The sequence below is a fragment of the Trifolium pratense genome, linkage group LG2 (genome assembly GCF_020283565.1).
Source record: "Trifolium pratense cultivar HEN17-A07 linkage group LG2, ARS_RC_1.1, whole genome shotgun sequence".
NCBI lineage: Eukaryota > Viridiplantae > Streptophyta > Magnoliopsida > Fabales > Fabaceae > Trifolium > Trifolium pratense.
In genome coordinates, this window is record NC_060060.1 from 32,347,894 (window position 1) to 32,368,748 (window position 20,855).

The window sequence follows — 20,855 nt, forward strand, 5'->3', positions numbered from 1 at the left end:
TAGATGATAGTGATAACTAATCATTAGAATTTTAATGATATTCATTAAAAAATAATAAAAAATTAACAGTTATTTTTTGTTCATTGAACAACTATAGTGTCCTACGGGCTACGGAAGAGAGATAGAAATAGGGAGTCTCAATGATGTAAAATGGAAAACGATGAGCTTTTCCCACCCGACTCTTAAATATACACATTTACTAATTAAATTTGAATATCGACTGAGGGGGTTATCCACATTTTCATATTTCAAATTTTCATATTTCATTATTCATATTTTATTTAACACGATGAAAAGTGACCCCCCATGATAAAAAGTGTAAGTAGAATATAGTGATAACTGAGCATGAGAATTTTATTGATATTCGTAAAAAAAAAATATAATTAATAATTTTTTTTTCTGTTGATGGAGTCTCTATAAAGTCATGTAACAAAGATGATAAAGAGATAGAAATAGAGAGAGAATCTCTAAGTGGTATATAATAGGAAATGAGAAACATTTCCCACTTCACTATTATAAATACATATTGACTAATTAAAATTTGAATTTTGACTACGGGAATTTTTCCATATTATGTGTCCATCGCACTTTCACTAGATTACATCCTGCTGATGAAATCTATGGGAAACCTAAAATAATTTAATATAATTTTAATTTTTTATAATCTATGGATTTTTTTTTATAATTCAAATTTTAAGCTTTCCATAAACCTTCGTTCAAACCATTATAGGAATGCTAATTTATCAATGTGAGTGAAGATCCATACATAAATTTTTTTATTTGACGTTCACGCGCGAAGATTGTTTCTTTGTGGTACAATGATCAAAGTATCTTAATATTCATTTGAAAAATAATATAAAATATACAATTATTTTTTTATTGATGGAGTCCTTAGAGACTCCTAAAAGAGAGATAGAGATGAGACAGGGGGCGAGGGGAGAAAAAATCTCTTAGTTTTGTTGAATGATATGCCTCTGTAATATCCTTAAACATATATCATATTTTCAAACTCAAGTAATTTAAATAAAATCAATCTCATAAACAATTAAAAGAAAAATATATACACTATTCAAAATAATATAGAATGAAAAATGAAGTAGACAACATTCAAAAGAAGAAAAAAAAAAACATACGAAAATAAATATTATTAAAAAAAATGAAAATTATCATGTGAGAAAGATATAAAAATACAGAGGGAGGGAGATAGAGAGAAAATCTGTAACTGATGTAGAATGAGAAATGTATAGCACTTCATGATCATTGACTAATTAAATTTTTATTTGAGAATCGAGTTTATAATTATTTTATATTTATAGGGTCACTATATAGTCTCAAGGATGAAGATAAGAGAAATAATCTATCTCCTAATAGCGTAGAACAGGAAGCAAAATAGTAATAATTTTCATCTTATTCTATCCTGTAACATCGTTAAACCTATATCATGCGAAACCTAGGTTAATTTTAATAATAATAATAATAATATTAATAATAATTTGGTCGGTCTCAATAACATATCAAACGATTTTAGATTTTTGTAAAATTGAACATGGATGATCTAAATGATATAAACTTTCAATCAAACGGTGAATTTTGTAAAATTTGTATTTATTGAAGCATTACTGAGCGGTATAACATTACTCAAATACTACACCGGTGTAATTTGATGCCTATAAAAAAAGTGAATTTTGTGATAATTGATAACGATAACGCTGAGGGAGGTAGAAAGCGCGAAATAGAGGGATGCAAGTCGTAAGAAGAAAAAATTGAAATGAAAAGTTTTTTTTTTTGACAATACAAAGCAGTTAGCAATCGCGTGAAAGAGAGAGAGAGTTGGGGGTTCAGCATAGCACTGGCAATTATTATTAAACAATTAAGCATACCATAATCATATAATCATAATCATCATAATCATAATCATAATAATAATAATAACAGGTGCAAGCAAGCAAGCAATCAAATTTAATTTGGATTTGGTTGGAGGAGGGTCTGTCGACGGGTGAAGAAAGAAGCGCATCATCTCGAAATCAATCAAATCTGTTGCCGGAAACCTAAATCCGTTCAGATCCATCCGATGGAGGCAATCGAGGAATTGGTTCAGCTCTCCGAATCCATGCGACAAGCTTCCGCCCTCCTCGCCGATGAAGACATTGAAGACTCCAGGCGCACTTCTACTTTCCTCAACGTCGTTGGCCTCGGCAATATCGTATGTTTCTTTTTTCCGATCCTTTTATTTATGTATTCTTACATCATCATCATCATCCATTCATCTCATTTCAAATGTGGCGGCGGTGGTGGTGGTGGATCCAATACAATAATACACTGTGACGGTGGATCCTTCTTCCTGCTGCAGGGTGCTGGAAAATCTGCTGCATTGAATAGCCTCATTGGACATCCTGTTTTGGTATTATTTCTTCTATTTTATCTCTAATCTTCTATTTCATCTTTAATCACACTAACTAATTAACTAACTAACTAACTTAATTGCTTCAGCCAACAGGTGAAAATGGCGCTACCAGGGCTCCCATTAGCATTGAATTGAATAGAGACACATCTTTAACCACCAAGTCTATCATCCTCCAAATGGATAATAAATCTCAGCAGGTTTCTGCAAGTAAGAAACAACAATGCTTACCTCTTTCCTTTCTTCTTTCTATATCCTTTCTGCTTAGATTGTCTTACTCCCTCCCTCCCCGCCTTCTAGGTGGCCTCCGACATTCTCTACAGGATAGACTCAGCAAAGGTTCCTCTGGTAAGAGAAGTGATGAAATTTATCTAAAACTTCGTACCGGTACTGGTAAGTCCTTTATCACATTATGTGTTTCACGCTTCCTTTATGCATCACATACAATAATAAATAGCCACTATTCAGGTTTTTGTCCCCTTCCCGGTGGGATTGGACCTGCAACATGCTTGCATTGACATCACCATCACCACACTTATTTATTCTACTCTTCTGTTCTGAAATTCTGCAGCACCGCCGTTGAAGTTAATTGATTTGCCTGGATTGGACCAGCGGATAGTTGATGACAAAATGGTGAGTATGTATAAAACTTTTCTTCTCCTCACTTTTTAAGTATCAATTAATACTGATACCATCTCCACTCTTAATTTATGGTGGATGGTGTGTGGGATTTTAACTTTTTCTTAGATCTACTGTTATTTTTTACGTACTTTCTTCTACAGAACTTTGATTTCTTCTTTTTTATCATTTTAGATCAGTGAATATGTTGAGCACAATGACGCTATTTTACTGGTGGTAGTTCCTGCGGCTCAGGCACAAGAAATTTCATCATCACGAGCCCTTAGAGTAGCAAAGGAATATGATGCTGAATGTAAGCTTTTAGATTTTGTTTCGGCCTTCATTCCCCCTCCCAAAAAATTTAGCTATTTGTTAGAGGTATAAAACGTAGTCTGAATGGCCTAGTTGTTAGGAGTTTGAATTAATGCTTGCAACCCTCTCTTTTTGTTTTCTCTAAATAAAGTTGAATTTCTGCACAAGAAGAGTGCATGCATTTTGTACCATTAAAACTGAAAGGGCATTTGAATAAAATTGTGTTAGGATATGAAGCCATTCACAATCCTTCACCCAAAAACTTATAGCTTTTGGGAGTTTTGGTCTTTGACATTAAAAAAACATATAACTTCAGAAATTCCTTTCATATCCCTTTAGTACCAGTTTGTTTAACTTTTTAAGTGTGCCTTTTTAACTGTAGCCACCAGAACAGTTGGTGTTATCAGTAAAATCGATCAGGCAGCCGCAGAACCAAAAGCCCTTGCAGCTGTGCAGGCACTCCTATTGAACCAGGGACCACCAAAAACCTCTGATATTCCGTGGGTTGCTTTGATAGGCCAGTCTGTTTCTATAGCTTCTGCACAGTCTGGGAGTGGTGCACCTGAGAGCTCGTTGGAAACTGCCTGGCGCGCTGAAACTGAAAGTTTGAAATCCATACTGACCGGAGCCCCTCAAAGCAAGCTTGGTAGAATTGCTTTGGTTGAGTCTCTTGCTGCACAAATCCGCAATCGTATGAAGCTGCGGCTTCCAACACTCCTCACTGGGTATTTATTTTTTGGCTAGCTTATTATTTATTGTTGTTTGTTGTCGAGGGTTACACTTGCTCCTTTTCCACTGATGTTGCAGCAGCAAGCACATTGCCAACATCAAAGGGGATTCAGTTTTTTATATCAACTGCATGTTCTCTGTCTTCGATATTCACACATAATGTTTGCTATAAAAAAGATATTAGCCAGGTTTTTTGTGTGAGGGTGTTTAAACGATCTTACAAACCATAATAATCCTTCATTTAAAATGCTGCAGCCTTCAGGGAAAGTCTCAAATTGTTCAAGAAGAATTAGTGAAGCTCGGTGAACAAATGGTTAGTACTTCTGAAGGTACAAGAGCTCTAGGCCTGGAGTTATGTCGTGAATTTGAGGAAAAGTTTCTTCAACATCTCACTGGAGGCGAGGTCAGTAGATTTTATCATTTATTTTTACATGGTCAGCGGCAAAGGTGCATATATTTTGGCACAGTGTAATCTATGCCGTGAGTTGGTCCGTTTTATTATTTAATTATAGATTATAGATAAAAGCAAGACTTTTCAAGCATAAGAAGGATGAAGAGTTAAAGGATGCAGAATCCTCCAAAGCAAAATAATATAACAGAAAACAAACACTTGAATCTTAATCTTATCCCTAATCAAGTGGTGTGCAAGGATTCCTTAAAATTACAAGAGCTCTGCTCCAGCTAAATACACCAAACTGTAGCATAGGTTTCATAAATTTAGCTTTTTTATTTCTACCAAAACCACAAAAGCATTGCTAATCAACACGAACTGTTCCAGTGACCTGTGATGCACCTAACATTCGTTGAAAGTGCTGAATATGGAATTCTATAGATAAACCACAATGGAACAGCATAGATATGTGTCAGAAACTTATCAAACTGGCTCCGAAAATGATTCAAATGTTTGAACTGTTTAAGCTGATACCAGGCCTGCCATTTGTTTCTGTAATCTTTTCCCCTGTAGATCTAATTTTGTAGATCTATTTTATTTCTTCATTTCCTTGCAGGGTAATGGTTGGAAAGTGGTTGCCAGTTTTGAAGGGAATTTTCCTAACAGGATCAAGCAACTTCCTATTGACAGACACTTTGACATAAACAATGTCAAGAGGGTAAATTTTCTTCATTAAAGTTGTCATATTGGTTAGGTGGAATTTAATTCATCACATTCTGTTGAGATGCTTGTTTCTTATATTTCTGTTTTGGCTTATGTCAGATTGTCTTAGAAGCAGATGGATATCAACCTTATCTTATCTCTCCAGAGAAAGGTCTGAGGTCCTTAATAAAAGGCGTTCTTGAACTGGCAAAGGAGCCATCACGCCTGTGTGTCGATGAGGTATGATTCTAAATGTGTTTTTTTTTTTTTGTTTCATACTAAGGTCTCTGAGCCACAAATGGATAGCACAAAATATAATTTGGATACTGATAAGTAGTGTTATTTCTTTATAAGAAATTGTTTTGACAACTACCAAATTAGGTACACCGTGTGCTTGTGGATCTAGTTTCAGCTGCTGCAAATGCTACACCTGGTCTTGGAAGATATCCTCCTTTCAAGAGAGAGGTATGGTCGCCGTAATTTATATTTAACTTGGCCTGTTTTTAGAAATTATTTAGCTCATTTGTTACATTTTCAGATTGTGGCAATTGCAAGTTCTGCCTTGGAGTCATTTAAAAATGAATCCAAGAAAATGGTGGTTGCACTAGTTGATATGGAGCGTGCATTTGTTCCACCCCAACATTTTATTCGTCTAGTGCAGAGGCGGTATGCTTAACACATGACTCTTGTTGCATCTTTATGTATGAATTTTGGAATCGTAATGTCATTTATGGGAGTCATATGTGTGACTCTGAAATTGAATTTGAAACTCATTAGAATCACTACCATTGATTTCATATCGGTATATGACTTCTAGAACCACTAGGATGCTTATGATTAGATATTTTAATGATAACAAATAAGTAAATGTATGGGACTCTGAATATTGAGTTTCTGTAGTAGGTTCGTTCTGTGAGCTTACTTGATTGAAATCTTCCTGAGTATATGCATCTATTATTAGCTGTCTCCTTGGTTAGTTAAAGTTGTTTAAATCTGCGTATCATAAGAAAGGCGGCGAAAATAAGATTGAAGGTCTTATCAATTATCATGATAAATCTTGTTTAGTTGGCATGTTTGGTTTTAGAAAACGTTTTCTGCACTTACTTTTAATTTCAAGGTTACAACCTATTTTTATTATGTTTCCTTTTTTCAAATATTCGTAGAGGAACGGTCAAAACAAATAAACCGTGTGCAAATATTAGAAAATATGAAATGAGGTGAAAACAGGAGCAACTTTGCAAATCAAGTGGACAGAACATGAAAAATAATGTCTTAAACCAAATATGCTCAACTTCCCAGCCTCCAGATTGTTGTACCTATGTGATTTATTTCCTAAACCACCCGTGTTTTTCACTTTTAATTACAAAACTGCCACCTTAATTTCACTTTGTTTCCTGTTTGTAAAAATTTGTAACGGAAATAGTGAAAACTTTTTTGTTTTGTAATTTGTACAAATTATTGTCTAGTTTTACAAATATACCTGAAACAGGAAATGATGTGACAGATTTGTAGTTAAAGTTGAAAACAGAAAATGAAAAAAAGAATTTTTTATTTTTTTGACTAAAAAAAGAAATTATTTTTTGGAACCGATAAGTCCTCAAACTTTCCAGCTAGCATTTCTCTTTAGCAGCGGGATGAATATTTTTTTTTCTTGAACATAATAATATGCATTGTTGGGGATAACTATTTAGGAGATTTAAATAGTTAGAGGAAGCTTAATTAAATAAATAGGAAAAATTAGTAAATGGATTCATTTTGCGAATTTGGTTGTTGTGCATAAAAGGAGAAATCCTTTATGAGGGGGAAACCTTTGGAGGAGAGATCTCTCTCCTATTCTTAATCATTCATTCATGAACATTGTGTTTCTTTTATTTGAGTTGCTATCAAATTGACATTGGGTTTTTGTATAAAGCAATTGCTGTGTTGAATGGGCACTTTGGTATTCGTCACATTCTCTGTTAATAGGAAACCAAACCATGTTGGTCGGTTGTTATAAAGCGAAGGGAAGTAGTGAATACATAGAATAGTTAATGGCTTAAAATCCTTTACTATTATCAAAATCTTGAATGAATTTGTTGACTATTATTTCAAACTCACTAAAATCTTAACTGTTTAAGTGCAGCTGTCTATATATTAATTTAATATACTTTAACACTGTCAACTAATTTCATTAGAATGGAAAGGCAACGCCGAGAAGATGAGCTAAAGAACCGGTCATCCAAAAAGGCAGTTGATGCAGAACAGTCAATTCTAAACAGGGTGTGGGATAATTTACATTGAAAATTGTTGGCTTGAGTTTGTAACACAAATACGTGTTTAAATTTTGGCTTTTTATGTACGAGATGCTTGTTCTGTTTCCTTTTATAGGCAACTAGTCCCCAAACAGGTCAACAGAGTGGAGGCAACTTAAAATCAATGAAAGAGAAATCCAGTCAGCAAGACAAGGATACACCAGAGGTATCTGGCTTGAAGGTTGCGGGTCCCGATGGGGAGATTACAGCAGGTTTTTAGCATTCATCCTAAAATTTGTTTTCTAGGTCTAACTTCATTGTGGTATGGTATCCCCATTCAGTCTGTTGTGTCCCATTATTAAGTATGTGGCTTACTTTTCATAGTATTTTATTAATATCAATTTTCTTATCTAGATCTGGAGCTTCAGTATTCGCCTTTTTGATAACAGTTACCTTCATTTGCTTGATACCTCTTGCAATCATTGAATATTTGCTAATACGTTTAGCACATCTCAGTAATGGCTAATAGTCCAGTCACTAATTTGATGATGCATAATCTTCTGTTTCTAAACAAATATAAAACAAAAATAGGATTCCCTTGCTGTAATTTCCAATAATGTCTTGACAGAATACAGTCTATTATGTAAAATGGAAAGCTTAACTGACTTTCTGTTAAGGCAGTTAAGCTTGGTTAGAATTCAATGTCTAATTCCTCCAAATTTTTAGTTTGCCAGAAATACCCCTGACCCCACTCTCATCAAATCTGTACACTAGCAAAATCAATCAATACAATTTTGTTCAGATACCCAAAATCATTCTCTCTCTCTCTCTCTCTCTCTGTTTGATCCATGTATCTCCACCTAGCTGTTATCGATGGATATCAATATATATTAAGCTCTTAATTTAATTTCCATTATCATTGCAGTAGGATATTCGTTTGATCTGAGGATCATGACTGTTTCTACACCTTCCCTTTCTTTCTGGACCTGCCTTTTGTTTTTTTTTTCTTTCTCATATCCATTTTAAGTATGGAGTCATTTTTTTTAGTATCAAGCTTAGTATTTTGATTTAATTTCTTTAATCTCTAAATGCAGGATATCTGTTTAAAAAAAGCGGCAAAGGTAGTGGTTGGAGTAAGCGGTGGTTTGTTCTAAATGAAAAGAGTGGCAAGGTTAGTAAATTATCATATTAGGTTTTTTATTGTGGATTGACATAATTCAGGACAGTCCAGTTCAGGCACTTAACCACCCAACATAGAAGCCTTGTAACTGCACAAAAGTGTTTTATGGTATAAGAACTCTGTTGAAACTGAAGATGATATTTTGTGAATTCGGTTGGGGTATGGATGGTAGATGGCTTTTTATGGATTCTTAGCGTAATTTCTTTCTTCGGCTCTCCATCACTTTTAAGGTTTGTAAAGAACAAACTCTCGTAAAAGCTGAGTTGGTGAAAACTTTTATTGGTATTATATCTCTGATATGCCCACCTGAAATTGGGACTGAGATTGATATTAAATTATTTTATAATGAATAGTCAATGATACTGTACATATTTATATTTATATACATATACAAGAGAGAATCTCTCAAAAAATTTGAAATTAGGAAATGACATATTGAATATCAATGGCAAGTGATGTGACGATTGGAGGCCTGGAAGAGTGAACCTGAAGCTCAATGAGTTTTGATTCTGTTTTTGCGCGTGTAAGTAGTTCAATGGTAAGGCGTTCTGGTCGGGGCTAGGTCGACAATGTCCAGGTTTAGTGCTGGCACACAGCTTGATGACAGGACAACTGCATGGACAGGGTTTCTGTTTTGGGACATTTGGGATTTTGTCCTGCCCATGGGATGTGACTTTAGAGCTCTGTTATTTACTTGAATTGGGATTGAGATTGATATTGGACTATTGTATATTGTTTAGAGAATGACTATAGATATTTATATACAGCAGATTATTTTTCAGTAAATGGGATATTAGGAAATGATTTAACTAAGGAAATTTATCAAGATTAATAAAGAAAAATAATAACTGATAAATATAAATTGAACTTTTTAATTAATGAGAACCAGGGTGACAAGGATTAAACTCTTAACCAATTGCTCATAGGGGCTTTACTCCCATGTTACTAAAGCTTAAGCTTTTAGATGGAAGATTGTGATTAGTTTATTATATCAAATAATAGGGTCTTTAACCATTTTAAGTTAATTTTTTTATAAACGAAAGATCTCCAAGGACATGGATCTTGAATTTATTTTCCCATAGTTTTTTATGTGCAGATATTTTAATAACTTTTTTGCATGGGTTAAGGCAAGGTTCGTGAAAAATAGTTACCCACACCATAAAAATAGGCAGTGAATAACTCTTTCTAGGCACCCTATATCATATGGACTGATTTGATGGGTGGCCATGAATAATGCTTTCTGAATTTTGATGGTTTAACTGCTTTATTTTTTGCCAGCTTGGATATACCAAAAAACAAGAAGAGAGACATTTTCGAGGAGTAATTACATTGGAGGTATGAATTTCTTATTTTTTTGTTAGAATGCTTATGAACTGTAATATCCTGTTTTTGAGAGAATTAAGAATCTCTGTTGTCAATAGCAGCTGCTATAGCGGCATTGCATGGCATGGTGGCCTCTAGGTGCTACGCTGCATTTTTTAGTAGTTGCTGTACGGTCAAATATCGGTTGTAGCTACCGCTACTGTGATGCTCCTTCAACTTATAGCTGTTCCCTATGTTTTTTTAGACTTTTTGGTTGTTTCACTTTCACTCTAAAACTAAAACCTATTTGCTTTATATTGGGATTGAATATTGGTAACAATGAGCTTTGATTATTAGTTATTAAATTGTCTTTAATTTTGTGTATTCTACTTTTTAGCTTTTATATCTATGGTACTATGGTATAAATTTATTGTATTGTTTCCCTAAGATTTGTTGATTGGATTAATCACTATTGTCTAATCAGGAATGCAATATTGATGAGATTTCTGATGAGGATGAAGCCGCTGCAAAGAGTTCCAAGGATAAAAAGTCCAATGGACCCGATTCTGGAAAAGCATCTAACCTCGTTTTCAAGATAACAAGCAAGGTCCCTTATAAGACTGTTATGAAAGGTAGTTACCCGTGTTCTAATTTGTGCTTATTCTTCCGTATCTCTCAAATCCATTACCATATATGAACCATGCTTAGCATGTATCAATGTTGAAACATGCATTTTGCAGCTCAAAGTACAGTTTTGTTGAAGGCGGAGAGCATGGCAGATAAGGTTGAGTGGATCAACAAGCTGAGAAATGTTGCCCAGGCTAAAGGGGGTCAAGCAATTGGTGAACCTAGCTTTCCAATGCGACAAAGTCTTTCTGATGGTTCCCTTGTAAGTAATGATTTTACATGTTTGTTCTCTTTTATGTGATTCATTTAACAGTGGCCAATTATACACGTGAATTTTGTTTTCTTCCCTTATCAATGATTCATACATATCTATTTGTTTGTTTGAGATTCATTTATTGAATACCCTTTCACTTTACTTTCTCCTTATGGTGAAGATATTTTGAAATGAATTATGATGTCTTGGAACATGAATAGAATCCTTTACCTATTGCTTTTGGTTTTTTCAAAAGTTACAATCATGAACCAATTTTCATAACAATTTATTCATGCTGCTAAATCTTTTTAGGATACTATGGCTAGAAAACCTGCTGATCCAGAGGAAGAGCTGAGATGGATGTCTCAGGAAGTGCGTGGTTATGTTGAAGCTGTTCTCAACAGCCTTGCTGCCAATGTTCCAAAAGTGAGTTAATTTTATTGACTTCCATAATTCTTCTGTTCAGATTTGGTGTTGTTCGTGAGATCAGTTAGTTTTGGGTGAGCAGGCAGTTGTTCTTTGCCAAGTAGAGAAAGCTAAAGAAGACATGCTTAACCAGTTATACAGTTCCATCAGGTTAGTGCTGTCTCTTCTTGCCTGACTGTCTGATGACTTTCAAGTGCATTTTTTCTTAATGAATATTATTTGGTAGACTGGCATCCTTCTCAGCTTCCCTCCTTTAACTCAAACATTATTGTCCTTTTGCATTTTTTTTGTTCAGTAGAAAGAGAGTAGTAAAAGACTCCGGTTAGATGTAACAAGGCTAAGTGAGTAGTTTATGTAGTTGCTCAGTTTATTTGGTCGGAGCGATATGCTTCCATCTTTAAGGATGCTTCTTGTGAACCCTAAACTTGTTCTGGGCAGTAGATTATAAACTTGGCGTCCTTGTACGATGTTTTTGATCATGGTTATCATAATTGAGTTGACATTTTTGTTATGTAGTCATCAGACTCTAGATTTGCGGTATTCCTTAAAAAAAGTTTTTTTTTTTGTAATTTATTTTTATCGATATATTTCTGTTAAATAGGATTTCTTGTTTGTGACCTTATCCCTTCCCTAGCTGTACTTCCCCCTTTTCTGTCTAATAATGTTTTTTTTTCCATAAAATGGTAATACTTAATCTCTGAGATATTCATTTTATAGGAATGAAACATTTAATTGTGCAATTTTTTCTTTTTCATGCTGTGTTTGGCAGCGCTGTAAGCTCAGCAAAAATTGAGGAACTGCTCCAGGAGGATCAAAATGTCAAGCGTAGAAGGGAGCGTGCTCAGAAACAATCTTCCCTTCTTTCAAAACTTACTAGGCAGCTAAGTGTCCATGACAACAGAGCGGCTGCCGCGTCCAATTGGTCTGATAGAGGGAGTGCAGCAGGTACTATCTACAAATTTGCTTGAGGTGCATTCTTGGAATTTCTAACATACAGTTTATACATGAAAGCTTAGCTGGCATGTTATTTATTTGGGAAGAAAGAATATGATGACGGTGATGATGGTTTATAAATTTCATTTTCATAGTCAGGAACATAAAAGTGGTTGAAAATATTTAGTACTTGATTGCAAACTTGTTATGTTTGTTGCACAGAATCTGCATATGCATCAGTCTAGTCTATAGACTGTTATTTATTATATATTATTTTTTATATGATTTTGACAAACAAATTAATACAGAAAGCAGCCCACGCAGCTCTGGACCAACATCGGGTGATGATTGGAGGTCTGCATTTGATGCTGCTGGCAATGGTCCAAGTGACTCACTATCCAGGTATGGTTCTGGTGGTCACAGTAGACGTTACAGTGATCCATCCCAAAATGGCGATCTGAGCTCAGGATCAAATTCTAGCAGTCGCCGGACACCAAATCGGTTGCCTCCTGCTCCTCCACAATCTAGTTCAAGATATTAGATAAAGCTACATATGATTTTAACCACAACTATGCATTCTCCTCAGATGGACACTTTCAGTTTTTTCTGCATATAACAAGACTTCCACATCCTTTTTGAAGTGATTTACTCGGAATGTTATAGGTTTGTAGATAAGTATTGTTAGCGCAGTTATCTGAAGGTCATACACAGTATGTATCCAATTTTATTCCCTTACTGTGTATGTGGGGGGCATTGTTGGGGGAGATGATAGTGTCTCCCTGATTTTTTTCCCCCTCTTACAGATGTAATTGTTTTGTATCCAATGTGATTATCAGCATTAGCATATCAGCATTTTATATCAATGCACATTTATCATGAGTGCTTTATGTTTTTCCTGGACCTTTTTTAAGCACTAGATTGTTCCTGGTTAAATATAAGAGAAAAAACTGTGGTATTAATGGTTGAAGTTCACAATTGGATTGATGTCATTGATTGAGAAATATGTAAGTATAAGCCTGCCTTGTGCCTCCTCGGGATATGGAGAGACCGCCGGAATCCTAAAAATGATTTTGCATGTATTGAGCTGTGCGAATCAGGGGGAAATCTGAGGGACTAAGGGGGGAATAAGGAATATGAGAATATCTCGTGAACATCATGTATAAAATCGAGATGACCTAATAGTTATAGTCTGAATATTGAACTTTAGGATCCCAACTTGTTTGGAAGTATTCATGCATGTATTTGTATTTTTTGAGCAAAAAGCGTAGACTTAGACTGTATTTGCACTGCTTTGTAGAGTATTTAATTGGTACTCTTACATATTTTTATTGTTTGTGTTTTTTTTTTATTAAATAAAAATGAAATTTGTTGGGGCTTTGCCCCTCTATTGTACCAAAAAATAAATAAAAATGAAATGTGTACTCTTTCTAATTAAGAGACCATAGCGGTGCTCTAGTAGAAGGTTTTGTCAACAAGGTAACTTGTAGCTCACTCTTCTTATTGCTTCTAAAGAAAATCAATTTGTCTTCTTCGTTCTAATAATTGGACTAGCTCTATTTACTACTCTCCTTGGGACATTTTTTTTATATAATTTTTTTTGGTAAATACATGACATGTTAAAGTCATTATAAATTCACACACAACAAATGAGAGATCCGATAGGAATGTTAATTTCATATGTAAATGAGGATCTCTTAGGAATTTTAGGAGGCGCAAAAGTAGTTAATGTTGAAAAGAAATTAAAAAAAAATAATAATAATTGGTAATTGATGAATGAAGGAAGAAGGCAATCCAATCTAATCTAATCTAATCCAAGGAGGAATGATTTGTTTGTACATAAATATGCAACGTGGCGGGCAGGCAAAGTAGTATCCGGAATGGCAGCAGTGGGAGTGAAGTGCTCCTCATTGCCGTTTATTGAGGCTCGCAAATTCAAATCATCATATTCTTCTTCTTCTCCGTGTTATTATTATTATAGAAATAGAAATAGAAATAGAAGAAGAATAATTTGTTCATTGTTTTGGGGAGCTAATAACGAGAAGAAACGGAATAATAGCATTTCATCATGGTCATCGCACCAGCAAGAATTCAGTTTCAGTGTGACGACGACGACGACAGAGTCAGAGTCGGAGTCGACAAAGAAGAAAGTGATAAGTATTTCTTTTGTATCTTCAATATCAGATATTCCATCTAGCGAATGGGATGCATGTGCTGTGGATGCTACCGGTGGAGCTGACAAGTTGAATCCATTCCTCTCTCACGCTTTTCTATTATCTTTAGAGATTTCATCTTCTGCTGTCAAGGAAAATGGATGGACCCCACACCACATGATTGTTAAGGATGATGAGTCAAATATCGTTGTGGGTGTTGTACCTCTGTATCTTAAGACCCATTCATATGGTGAATTTGTTTTTGATCATTCATGGGCAAATGCTTATTATAATTATGGATCTTCTGCTTATTACCCAAAGTTACAATCATGTGTCCCCTTCACCCCAGTCACTGGTCCAAGGATCTTAATTCGTAATACATCTTTCAAACATCATGTTTTTGACTTTATTATATCTGCAATGAAGGATCTCACTGCCATGGTATAGTATATTATTGTTGTTTCCTTGTATTCCTTAATTAATTCTCTCTTTCTTTCTTTCTTGTCCACATTTATTTCAATCTCATCATTTCCTCTTTCTCTTCACCATACAGTCTCAGCTTTCATCTTTACATGTCACTTTCCCCTCTCAAAACGAGTGGCACAAATTCTCTCAAAAAGGTTTCCTCCCCAGGATTGGAATGCAGTATCACTGGACCAACCGCAACTACAAAGAGTCAGTAGTCACTCACTCACTCATTCCTACATTCATTCATTCATTAATTAATTATAACAAACAACATTGTATGTATGTCTGTCACTTACCTCCTTTCATTCAATCGCAGTTTTGATCATTTCTTGATGGACATGAAGCATAATAAAAGAAAAAAGATACGTCAAGAGCGCAAAAAGGTTGTTTGTTTGTTGCTATTCATTCATTCAAAATACCATTTATTATTCACATCTATCCCTTTCTTCAGCTGCTCATAGACTGAGTTTTTTCTATTTCTCAATACTCTTTTTGTTTACTTTCATTCTATTGCAAATATGTTTTCTTTTCTCTGTGTCCACCACCATATGCAAATATTGATACTGGATTTTCAGTGCTACCAATCTAGTTTACCTGATACTTTTATCCACATAAATCATGTCATATCTTTATCTGCAGGTTGCAGCTCAGAACTTGGTAATGAAACGGCTCCGCGGTTATGAAATAAAGGTATTTTGCATCATGCCCATTCTTAATAAGATTATGTGCATACTATCTACCTGCGTGCTTTGTCTCAAATTGATGTTTAACTAGATAAATTGTGCTTTTTTGTCTGTTAGATATATTAGTAAGCTTATGTTGAACCTAAGGCCAATTTATCACATCTTCCAGCAGTCTTATAGTAGGATGGAAAATTTGTATGAATTTTCGTAGCTCTTTGTTTGTCTATACTCTATACTGCCTATGAGAATAAAATTTTACACTAGATAGGATATATCAGAATTACAGTGCACTTTTTCCTATCACAAAATTTTCTGATATCATGGTAGCATATTTTTCATCATCATAAGTTAGTAGTCAAAGTCAAACTAAGGGTGGATTGCAGCTTATGTGCTGAGTAGAGGTTATATGTCCAAACATCTGAAGAAACCTCAAACTACGTAGATAGAAAAAAAAAATCTTAATCAAACCATTAAACATCTGAAGTGTGAACAATATTGTCAAGTAACACCAAACAATCATTAAGGATATTACCAATCTTTATCTTGAAATGGTTTAATCATATTGCTTTTACTAGTGTCTCCATATCATGTAGTTAAAATTGTTTGGAAGGTATATTAATCAGAGCATTCTCTCTATATAATGTTCTTCCTGATTTTTACCTGTCTGACAGCTGTTCTTAGTCCTTTAAAAGTCTGCGATGAATTATTTTATTCCGAAAACTTTAGGACATGTATGGTTTGTGAATTTTTTTATTTTTTTTTTGCATTTCTTGCTTTTACTTTTAATTATAAAAATACCACATTGTTTTCACTTTGTATCTTATTTTTAGAAATTTGCATAGGAAACTGTGAAATAAAACCACCAAACAGGCCCTTAGGTTTTGATGCATTCTATTTGTTTTTTTTTTTTTTTAATTAATTTGCTTTCTAATTACTTACATGTTACGTTTTTGTATTGGAAGGCAAAGCACTGGGATTCCTTCTACACCTTTTACAGGAACACAACTGATAACAAGTATGTTATGCTAATTGAACCACCGTATTGTAATAAGAAATTTATTTGATGCCATGGGAGGAGTGCTAGTATATATATTTAGTATGTTTGCTGGTCTATTGACAGATGGGGTACTCCTCACCTAACAAGGGAGTTTTTTCATGAGATGGGATCAAGAATGGGAGATCAGGTACTACTTATTGTTGCTGAAGACGGGGATGAACTAGTTGCAGGTGCCTTGAATCTCATCGGAGGAGATACTTTGTTTGGGCGCCTATGGGGTTGTCAGCCACAAACTTATTATCCATTTTTGCATTTTGAAGCATGTTATTACCAGGTTCACACTGCTCGTTATCTTTCCCCTCAATATTGTTGGATAAATATTTTCATTTTTTCCAGGTTTTAGTTTTATGGTTGGAGAATAATGCTATTGTTTTTCATCAGATATTTACCCCATCTAAATTATTTATAGAATAGATTTTTCCTTTTGGCTTCACTGTGGGTGTCAGCTTATAGACAGTGTTTGGCACATGAGCAGAGCAAAACAAAGAAGATATTTGTTCTATTGTCTTCGGTTCCACTAAGAGGAGGAACTAAAATATACCACATTTTTTACCTTATCATTTTGTTGTATTTTTAACAGGGAAAAACTGTTCAGTACGAAATAAGAGATACTTGCATGAAACCAAAAAAATAACATGTTTCCCTTTTTAAAAGTGGTAGTTTTACTATAACCCATGACCCTGTGATTTCTGTCAAAGGCCTATTTACTATATAATCTAATCTTTCGTACTGATTTCGTGCAAAACAAATAGCAAAACTCTTTTTAATATGTATCAATTACAAAACAGAACCCGTATGTTATGCTTTATCTTATTTTAACTTGTCATCCAAACACTAGTAAACTACCATAATGTCTGTTTTTAAGGGGGTCGGGGTGCAACTGTGCAAGTGGTTACTTTTTTGCCTCTAATTTGGTCCCCCTTCCAAGTTCCGCCTACTGTTTGGTCGAAATGAAATCCATTTTTAGGGAGTTGTCGGGAGGGTGCAAAGGCTTCTCTTCAACCTTTTTGGCCCCTCCTCCACCTATTGTTTGGATGAAAGTTTTTTTCTCCTATATCCTCTTCTTTACTTGCTTATAGCTATCTAAGTTTCCCCGTTTTTATTTATCGAGCTTTGTTCTCTCCCAAGCTCTTTTTTCACTTCAATTTTGCAATTGGTTTCACAGTGTTTATGATGGCAACAAGAAAATATATATTTTCTTTTATTTGATTAGATTTAAGAGAATATTTTACCCATTCATGTGCCTTTTCTTTGTCTCGTTGATACAATTTTCTTCTATCAAAAGAACAAAAAAAAAGAAGATAATAACTCAAATTTTTTGCTCTTTTGCATATATTGAGGGGAAAAAAAAATCAGGGAAACATTTAATATATTTACGTTTTGTTTTGACATCACAGGCAATTGAAGCAGCAATTGAACTCAATCTTAAAACAGTAGAAGCAGGAGCTCAGGGTGAACATAAGATTGAGCGTGGATATCTTCCTGTGACAACATATAGCTGTCATTACCTTATTGATGAAGAGTTTAGGAAAGTTATAGAAGATTTTTTAGTTCGTGAATCTTCTCAGGTATGATGCACCGATGATTTCTACCTTATCTTTCTAAGTTCACTCTTGTTCTGATTTACTTGTAAATCATTTTGTCAATATAATACTTGTTATTTACTATTTATGTGAAATGTTACAGCAAAATACATTTAGTTGGTGTTTTATTCTAGAAAGCAGGATTATCCATAATCATTAAAGCCAAGCTGAGATAGTGTTTTGTGTGACAACCCATCCTTGCTACTCCCTTGTTCTTCTAATCCAATCCTTGTGTCAAACTGGGGATGGTATTTCGCTATCTCTATCTCACATATTCTGTGAAGCTAACCGAGTAGTGAATGACCTTGCCAAATATGGTCTGAGATATGGCTGGTCTGTATATTATTTTTTTAGTCCTTTCCTTCATTTGCTTATTTCTGCCATTTATGCAGACAGAATTGGGGGGTTGTTTTGTTAAAGGAAAAGTGAGTGCCATGATGTGTTGTTTTGTTTGTGTAAAAGGTGGGAGTCTTAAAATATAGTTAGAACTATATACTAGTTATGATTTTAGGCTGATTTATCTTGATGTAATTTTAACTTGTCATGTTTTTTTTAGAGTTTTAACTTCTCATTGGATCAAAAGTTATCTTTTCAATTGCATTCACCAAAATAACCCTCCACAGAAAATGCAGAGCCTGCAGAAGTCTCTAGTGTGCTATGTTTTGTCCCAGTTTACTTGTTCTTTTATAGGATTGTAGACAATATAAATGATCATTCACTTTCAAAGGCAAACATGGTACCTGTTTGGTTTCAGAGTATAAATGTTTTTAATATTTGAAGTAACCACGATAATGCATTATGGCATTCAATAAAACATGTTCCCATTCTTCGTATGATTTTCATAATCAGACATTTGGTTTTATCAATGTTATTATCATCCATATTAATGCGATTCTAAGGCAATTGAGGTAATTTGACATTTTTGCCTCTACAGGTGAAGGTCGTTATGAAACTCTTGCGTGATTCTGGTCCTTTCAAGGAAGGTGTCCTGTAGAAAGTATATAGGCATATTGGCAGGGTTAATTGAAATTTGTAAATATATGTAAATGGTTTTTATTTTGCAAACGCTGTATTTTTTTAGGTATGAATGTACAGTTGAATGGGCATTTGATACGTTAAGCTATGTACGGTTGAATAGTTGTTGGCTTGTTTCATCCTTTATGCCCAAATTGGAGACGGTAGAAAGAGTGAGATATATAGTTCATTCTGTATTTGATCCTAGTGAGGAATCAGATAGAGGTTAATACATTGGACGTTTGGTTCAAATGCAACTGTTGGTTAGTTAGATATACTACAGCTCCATTAAGTGTGTGCAGGACTGTAGACTACTACTAGTATGTACCATTAATTGCCTCGGACTTGTATAATATATTTCGACACAAGTTTGTTTAAATATTTGGTCTAAGCATGAAGTGAATTAAAAATAAAAAAAAGACCAAGCATTCAAAGTAAGGAAAGATCTCTGGTTATTAAGCTCAACAACACTATGAACCTCACACCTAGCAACAAGATACATATCATTATCAAGCTTCCATCTCCTATACCTATAACCAACAGAAGCAACTTGTTCACCCTCATTAGCAAAAGGATTAGGCTCTTCAAAAGTCTCCTTTTTCCCACAATCAATGTCCTTCCTTATTCCTCCAAATGCACTACACTTAACCATAAAGGCATAACAAGATGATAATCCCTAATAGAATGATGAGTTCAAACAGAGAGAGAAGCGCCATTGTCCGCTGGAGTAAGATTGAGTATCATGGTGGCAGCCTTGAAAGCCCTAATAGATGGATTTTGGGGTTATGAATATAATAATGAGTTAATAATAATAATAATAAATTGAAGAAAAGGAAAATGTGAATTGGAGAATTAAGTAAGTAACCATGATTCGGGTGATTGATAGAGAGATGCGGAAGCACCAAAGCAAGAAGCAAGCATGTCAGTGTTGATGACACCAGGATTGAGAGCGACAACTGCAATACCTTGAGGTAACTCTTTGGCGACAGACTTAGTGAGTCCTTCAATAGCCCATTTGGATGCACAGTAAGGTGCTACAAGTGCTGCACCAGATCTACCCCAACCAGAAGACATGTTGACTATTATTCCTTCCTGGTTCTTGGTTGAGTTTGAGGAGAGCATTAGAGGGATGAAGTGCCTTAACACGTTGGCAGTACCTTTCAAGTTTGTATCTATTACCAAATCAAACTCTTGAGATGGAACCTCCCACATCTTGTTGTTCTTGTTAATGGTACCTGCCCCGTTCACTATAACATCAGGAGGAGAACCCTTTTTCTCCATTACAATGCGTGACATCTCTTCAACGCTGTTATTACACCTCACGTCGGCGTTAAGGAAGAGATGATTATTCTTGTTAGAAGAAGAAGAAGAAGAAGAAAGTTGAGATTGAAGGGAATCGAGCTTATCCTGAGAACGGGAACACCCTATAATGGTGTGACCACGATTCGCCAATTCAATCGCAAGAGCCCTTCCTATGCCTTTACTAACACCAGTTATCAACACAGTTCGATTTCCGACTCCGACTCCACTCCGACCTCCTATTCCCATCCCGATTCCTCTCCCACTCCCACTACCACCCATTCTTTTTTCAATCAGAGTATAGTATGTGGTGGACTTTGGATTAGATTAATTAGGCGTTAGGGTTGTTTAAACACACGTATGTATGTATGGGAGAATGTGGGTGGGTTTTTAAGGGCTTAACGTTTTTTTCATCAAGATCGTTTGGAGAATTAAGTAAGATAACTTAACAACAACAAAAAAAAAAGTAAAAAAAAGTTATGTTACATTTTTTATA

At 34.8% G+C, this 20,855-nt stretch overlaps 3 protein-coding genes across 4 annotated transcripts; 2 read left to right on the forward strand and 1 right to left on the reverse strand.

The window, feature by feature from the left end:
* The first annotated feature begins 1,696 nt into the window (after positions 1–1,696).
* On the forward strand, positions 1,697–12,984 carry LOC123910528 (dynamin-2A-like). Of its 2 annotated transcripts, none has more exons than XM_045961669.1 (22): positions 1,697–2,203; positions 2,351–2,401; positions 2,491–2,611; positions 2,702–2,794; positions 2,973–3,034; positions 3,215–3,332; positions 3,714–4,056; positions 4,316–4,463; positions 5,068–5,169; positions 5,274–5,393; positions 5,535–5,618; positions 5,692–5,819; positions 7,328–7,412; positions 7,521–7,656; positions 8,479–8,555; positions 9,843–9,899; positions 10,351–10,498; positions 10,607–10,755; positions 11,059–11,172; positions 11,255–11,322; positions 11,942–12,117; positions 12,414–12,984. In XM_045961669.1, the coding sequence occupies exons 1-22, from the start codon at positions 2,072–2,074 to the stop codon at positions 12,644–12,646; spliced, it is 2,745 nt and encodes a 914-aa protein (XP_045817625.1). In that variant the 5' UTR covers positions 1,697–2,071; the 3' UTR covers positions 12,647–12,984. The 2 variants fall into 2 exon arrangements, with proteins under 2 accessions (XP_045817625.1, XP_045817626.1); XM_045961670.1 differs by having other exon boundaries at positions 1,755–2,203; positions 11,942–12,141; positions 12,414–12,552.
* Positions 12,985–13,874: 890 nt separating this feature from the next.
* Positions 13,875–19,312, forward strand: LOC123910530. Its single transcript, XM_045961674.1, has 8 exons — positions 13,875–14,696; positions 14,809–14,930; positions 15,040–15,106; positions 15,363–15,413; positions 16,369–16,421; positions 16,527–16,737; positions 17,861–18,031; positions 18,981–19,312. The coding sequence occupies exons 1-8, from the start codon at positions 13,983–13,985 to the stop codon at positions 19,038–19,040; spliced, it is 1,449 nt and encodes a 482-aa protein (XP_045817630.1). The 5' UTR covers positions 13,875–13,982; the 3' UTR covers positions 19,041–19,312.
* Positions 19,313–19,488: 176 nt separating this feature from the next.
* Positions 19,489–20,779, reverse strand: LOC123910533 (NADPH-dependent pterin aldehyde reductase-like). The gene is made up of 2 exons (XM_045961676.1): positions 19,926–20,779; positions 19,489–19,823 (listed from the first exon to the last, which is right to left on the reverse strand). The coding sequence occupies exons 1-2, from the start codon at positions 20,639–20,641 to the stop codon at positions 19,754–19,756; spliced, it is 786 nt and encodes a 261-aa protein (XP_045817632.1). The 5' UTR covers positions 20,642–20,779; the 3' UTR covers positions 19,489–19,753.
* Positions 20,780–20,855: the final 76 nt, after the last annotated feature.

What these genes read in the sequence shown, in the direction of transcription:
- LOC123910528 (XM_045961669.1), top strand. Translation starts at nt 2,072, where the DNA reads ATGGAGGCAATCGAGGAATTGGTTCAGCTCTCCGAATCCATGCGACAA. An exon ending in GGATAGTTGATGACAAAATG is followed by an intron (nt 3,035 to 3,214) that starts GTGAGTATGTAT and finishes TTATCATTTTAG; the next exon opens with ATCAGTGAATATGTTGAGCA. An exon ending in GTCTTTCTGATGGTTCCCTT is followed by an intron (nt 10,756 to 11,058) that starts GTAAGTAATGAT and finishes AAATCTTTTTAG; the next exon opens with GATACTATGGCTAGAAAACC.
- LOC123910530 (XM_045961674.1), top strand. Translation starts at nt 13,983, where the DNA reads ATGGCAGCAGTGGGAGTGAAGTGCTCCTCATTGCCGTTTATTGAGGCT. An exon ending in TGAAGGATCTCACTGCCATG is followed by an intron (nt 14,697 to 14,808) that starts GTATAGTATATT and finishes TTCACCATACAG; the next exon opens with TCTCAGCTTTCATCTTTACA. An exon ending in TTGAAGCATGTTATTACCAG is followed by an intron (nt 16,738 to 17,860) that starts GTTCACACTGCT and finishes TTGACATCACAG; the next exon opens with GCAATTGAAGCAGCAATTGA.
- LOC123910533 (XM_045961676.1), bottom strand. Translation starts at nt 20,641, where the DNA reads ATGGGTGGTAGTGGGAGTGGGAGAGGAATCGGGATGGGAATAGGAGGT. An exon ending in TATCAATCACCCGAATCATG is followed by an intron (nt 19,824 to 19,925) that starts GTTACTTACTTA and finishes TCCATCTATTAG; the next exon opens with GGCTTTCAAGGCTGCCACCA.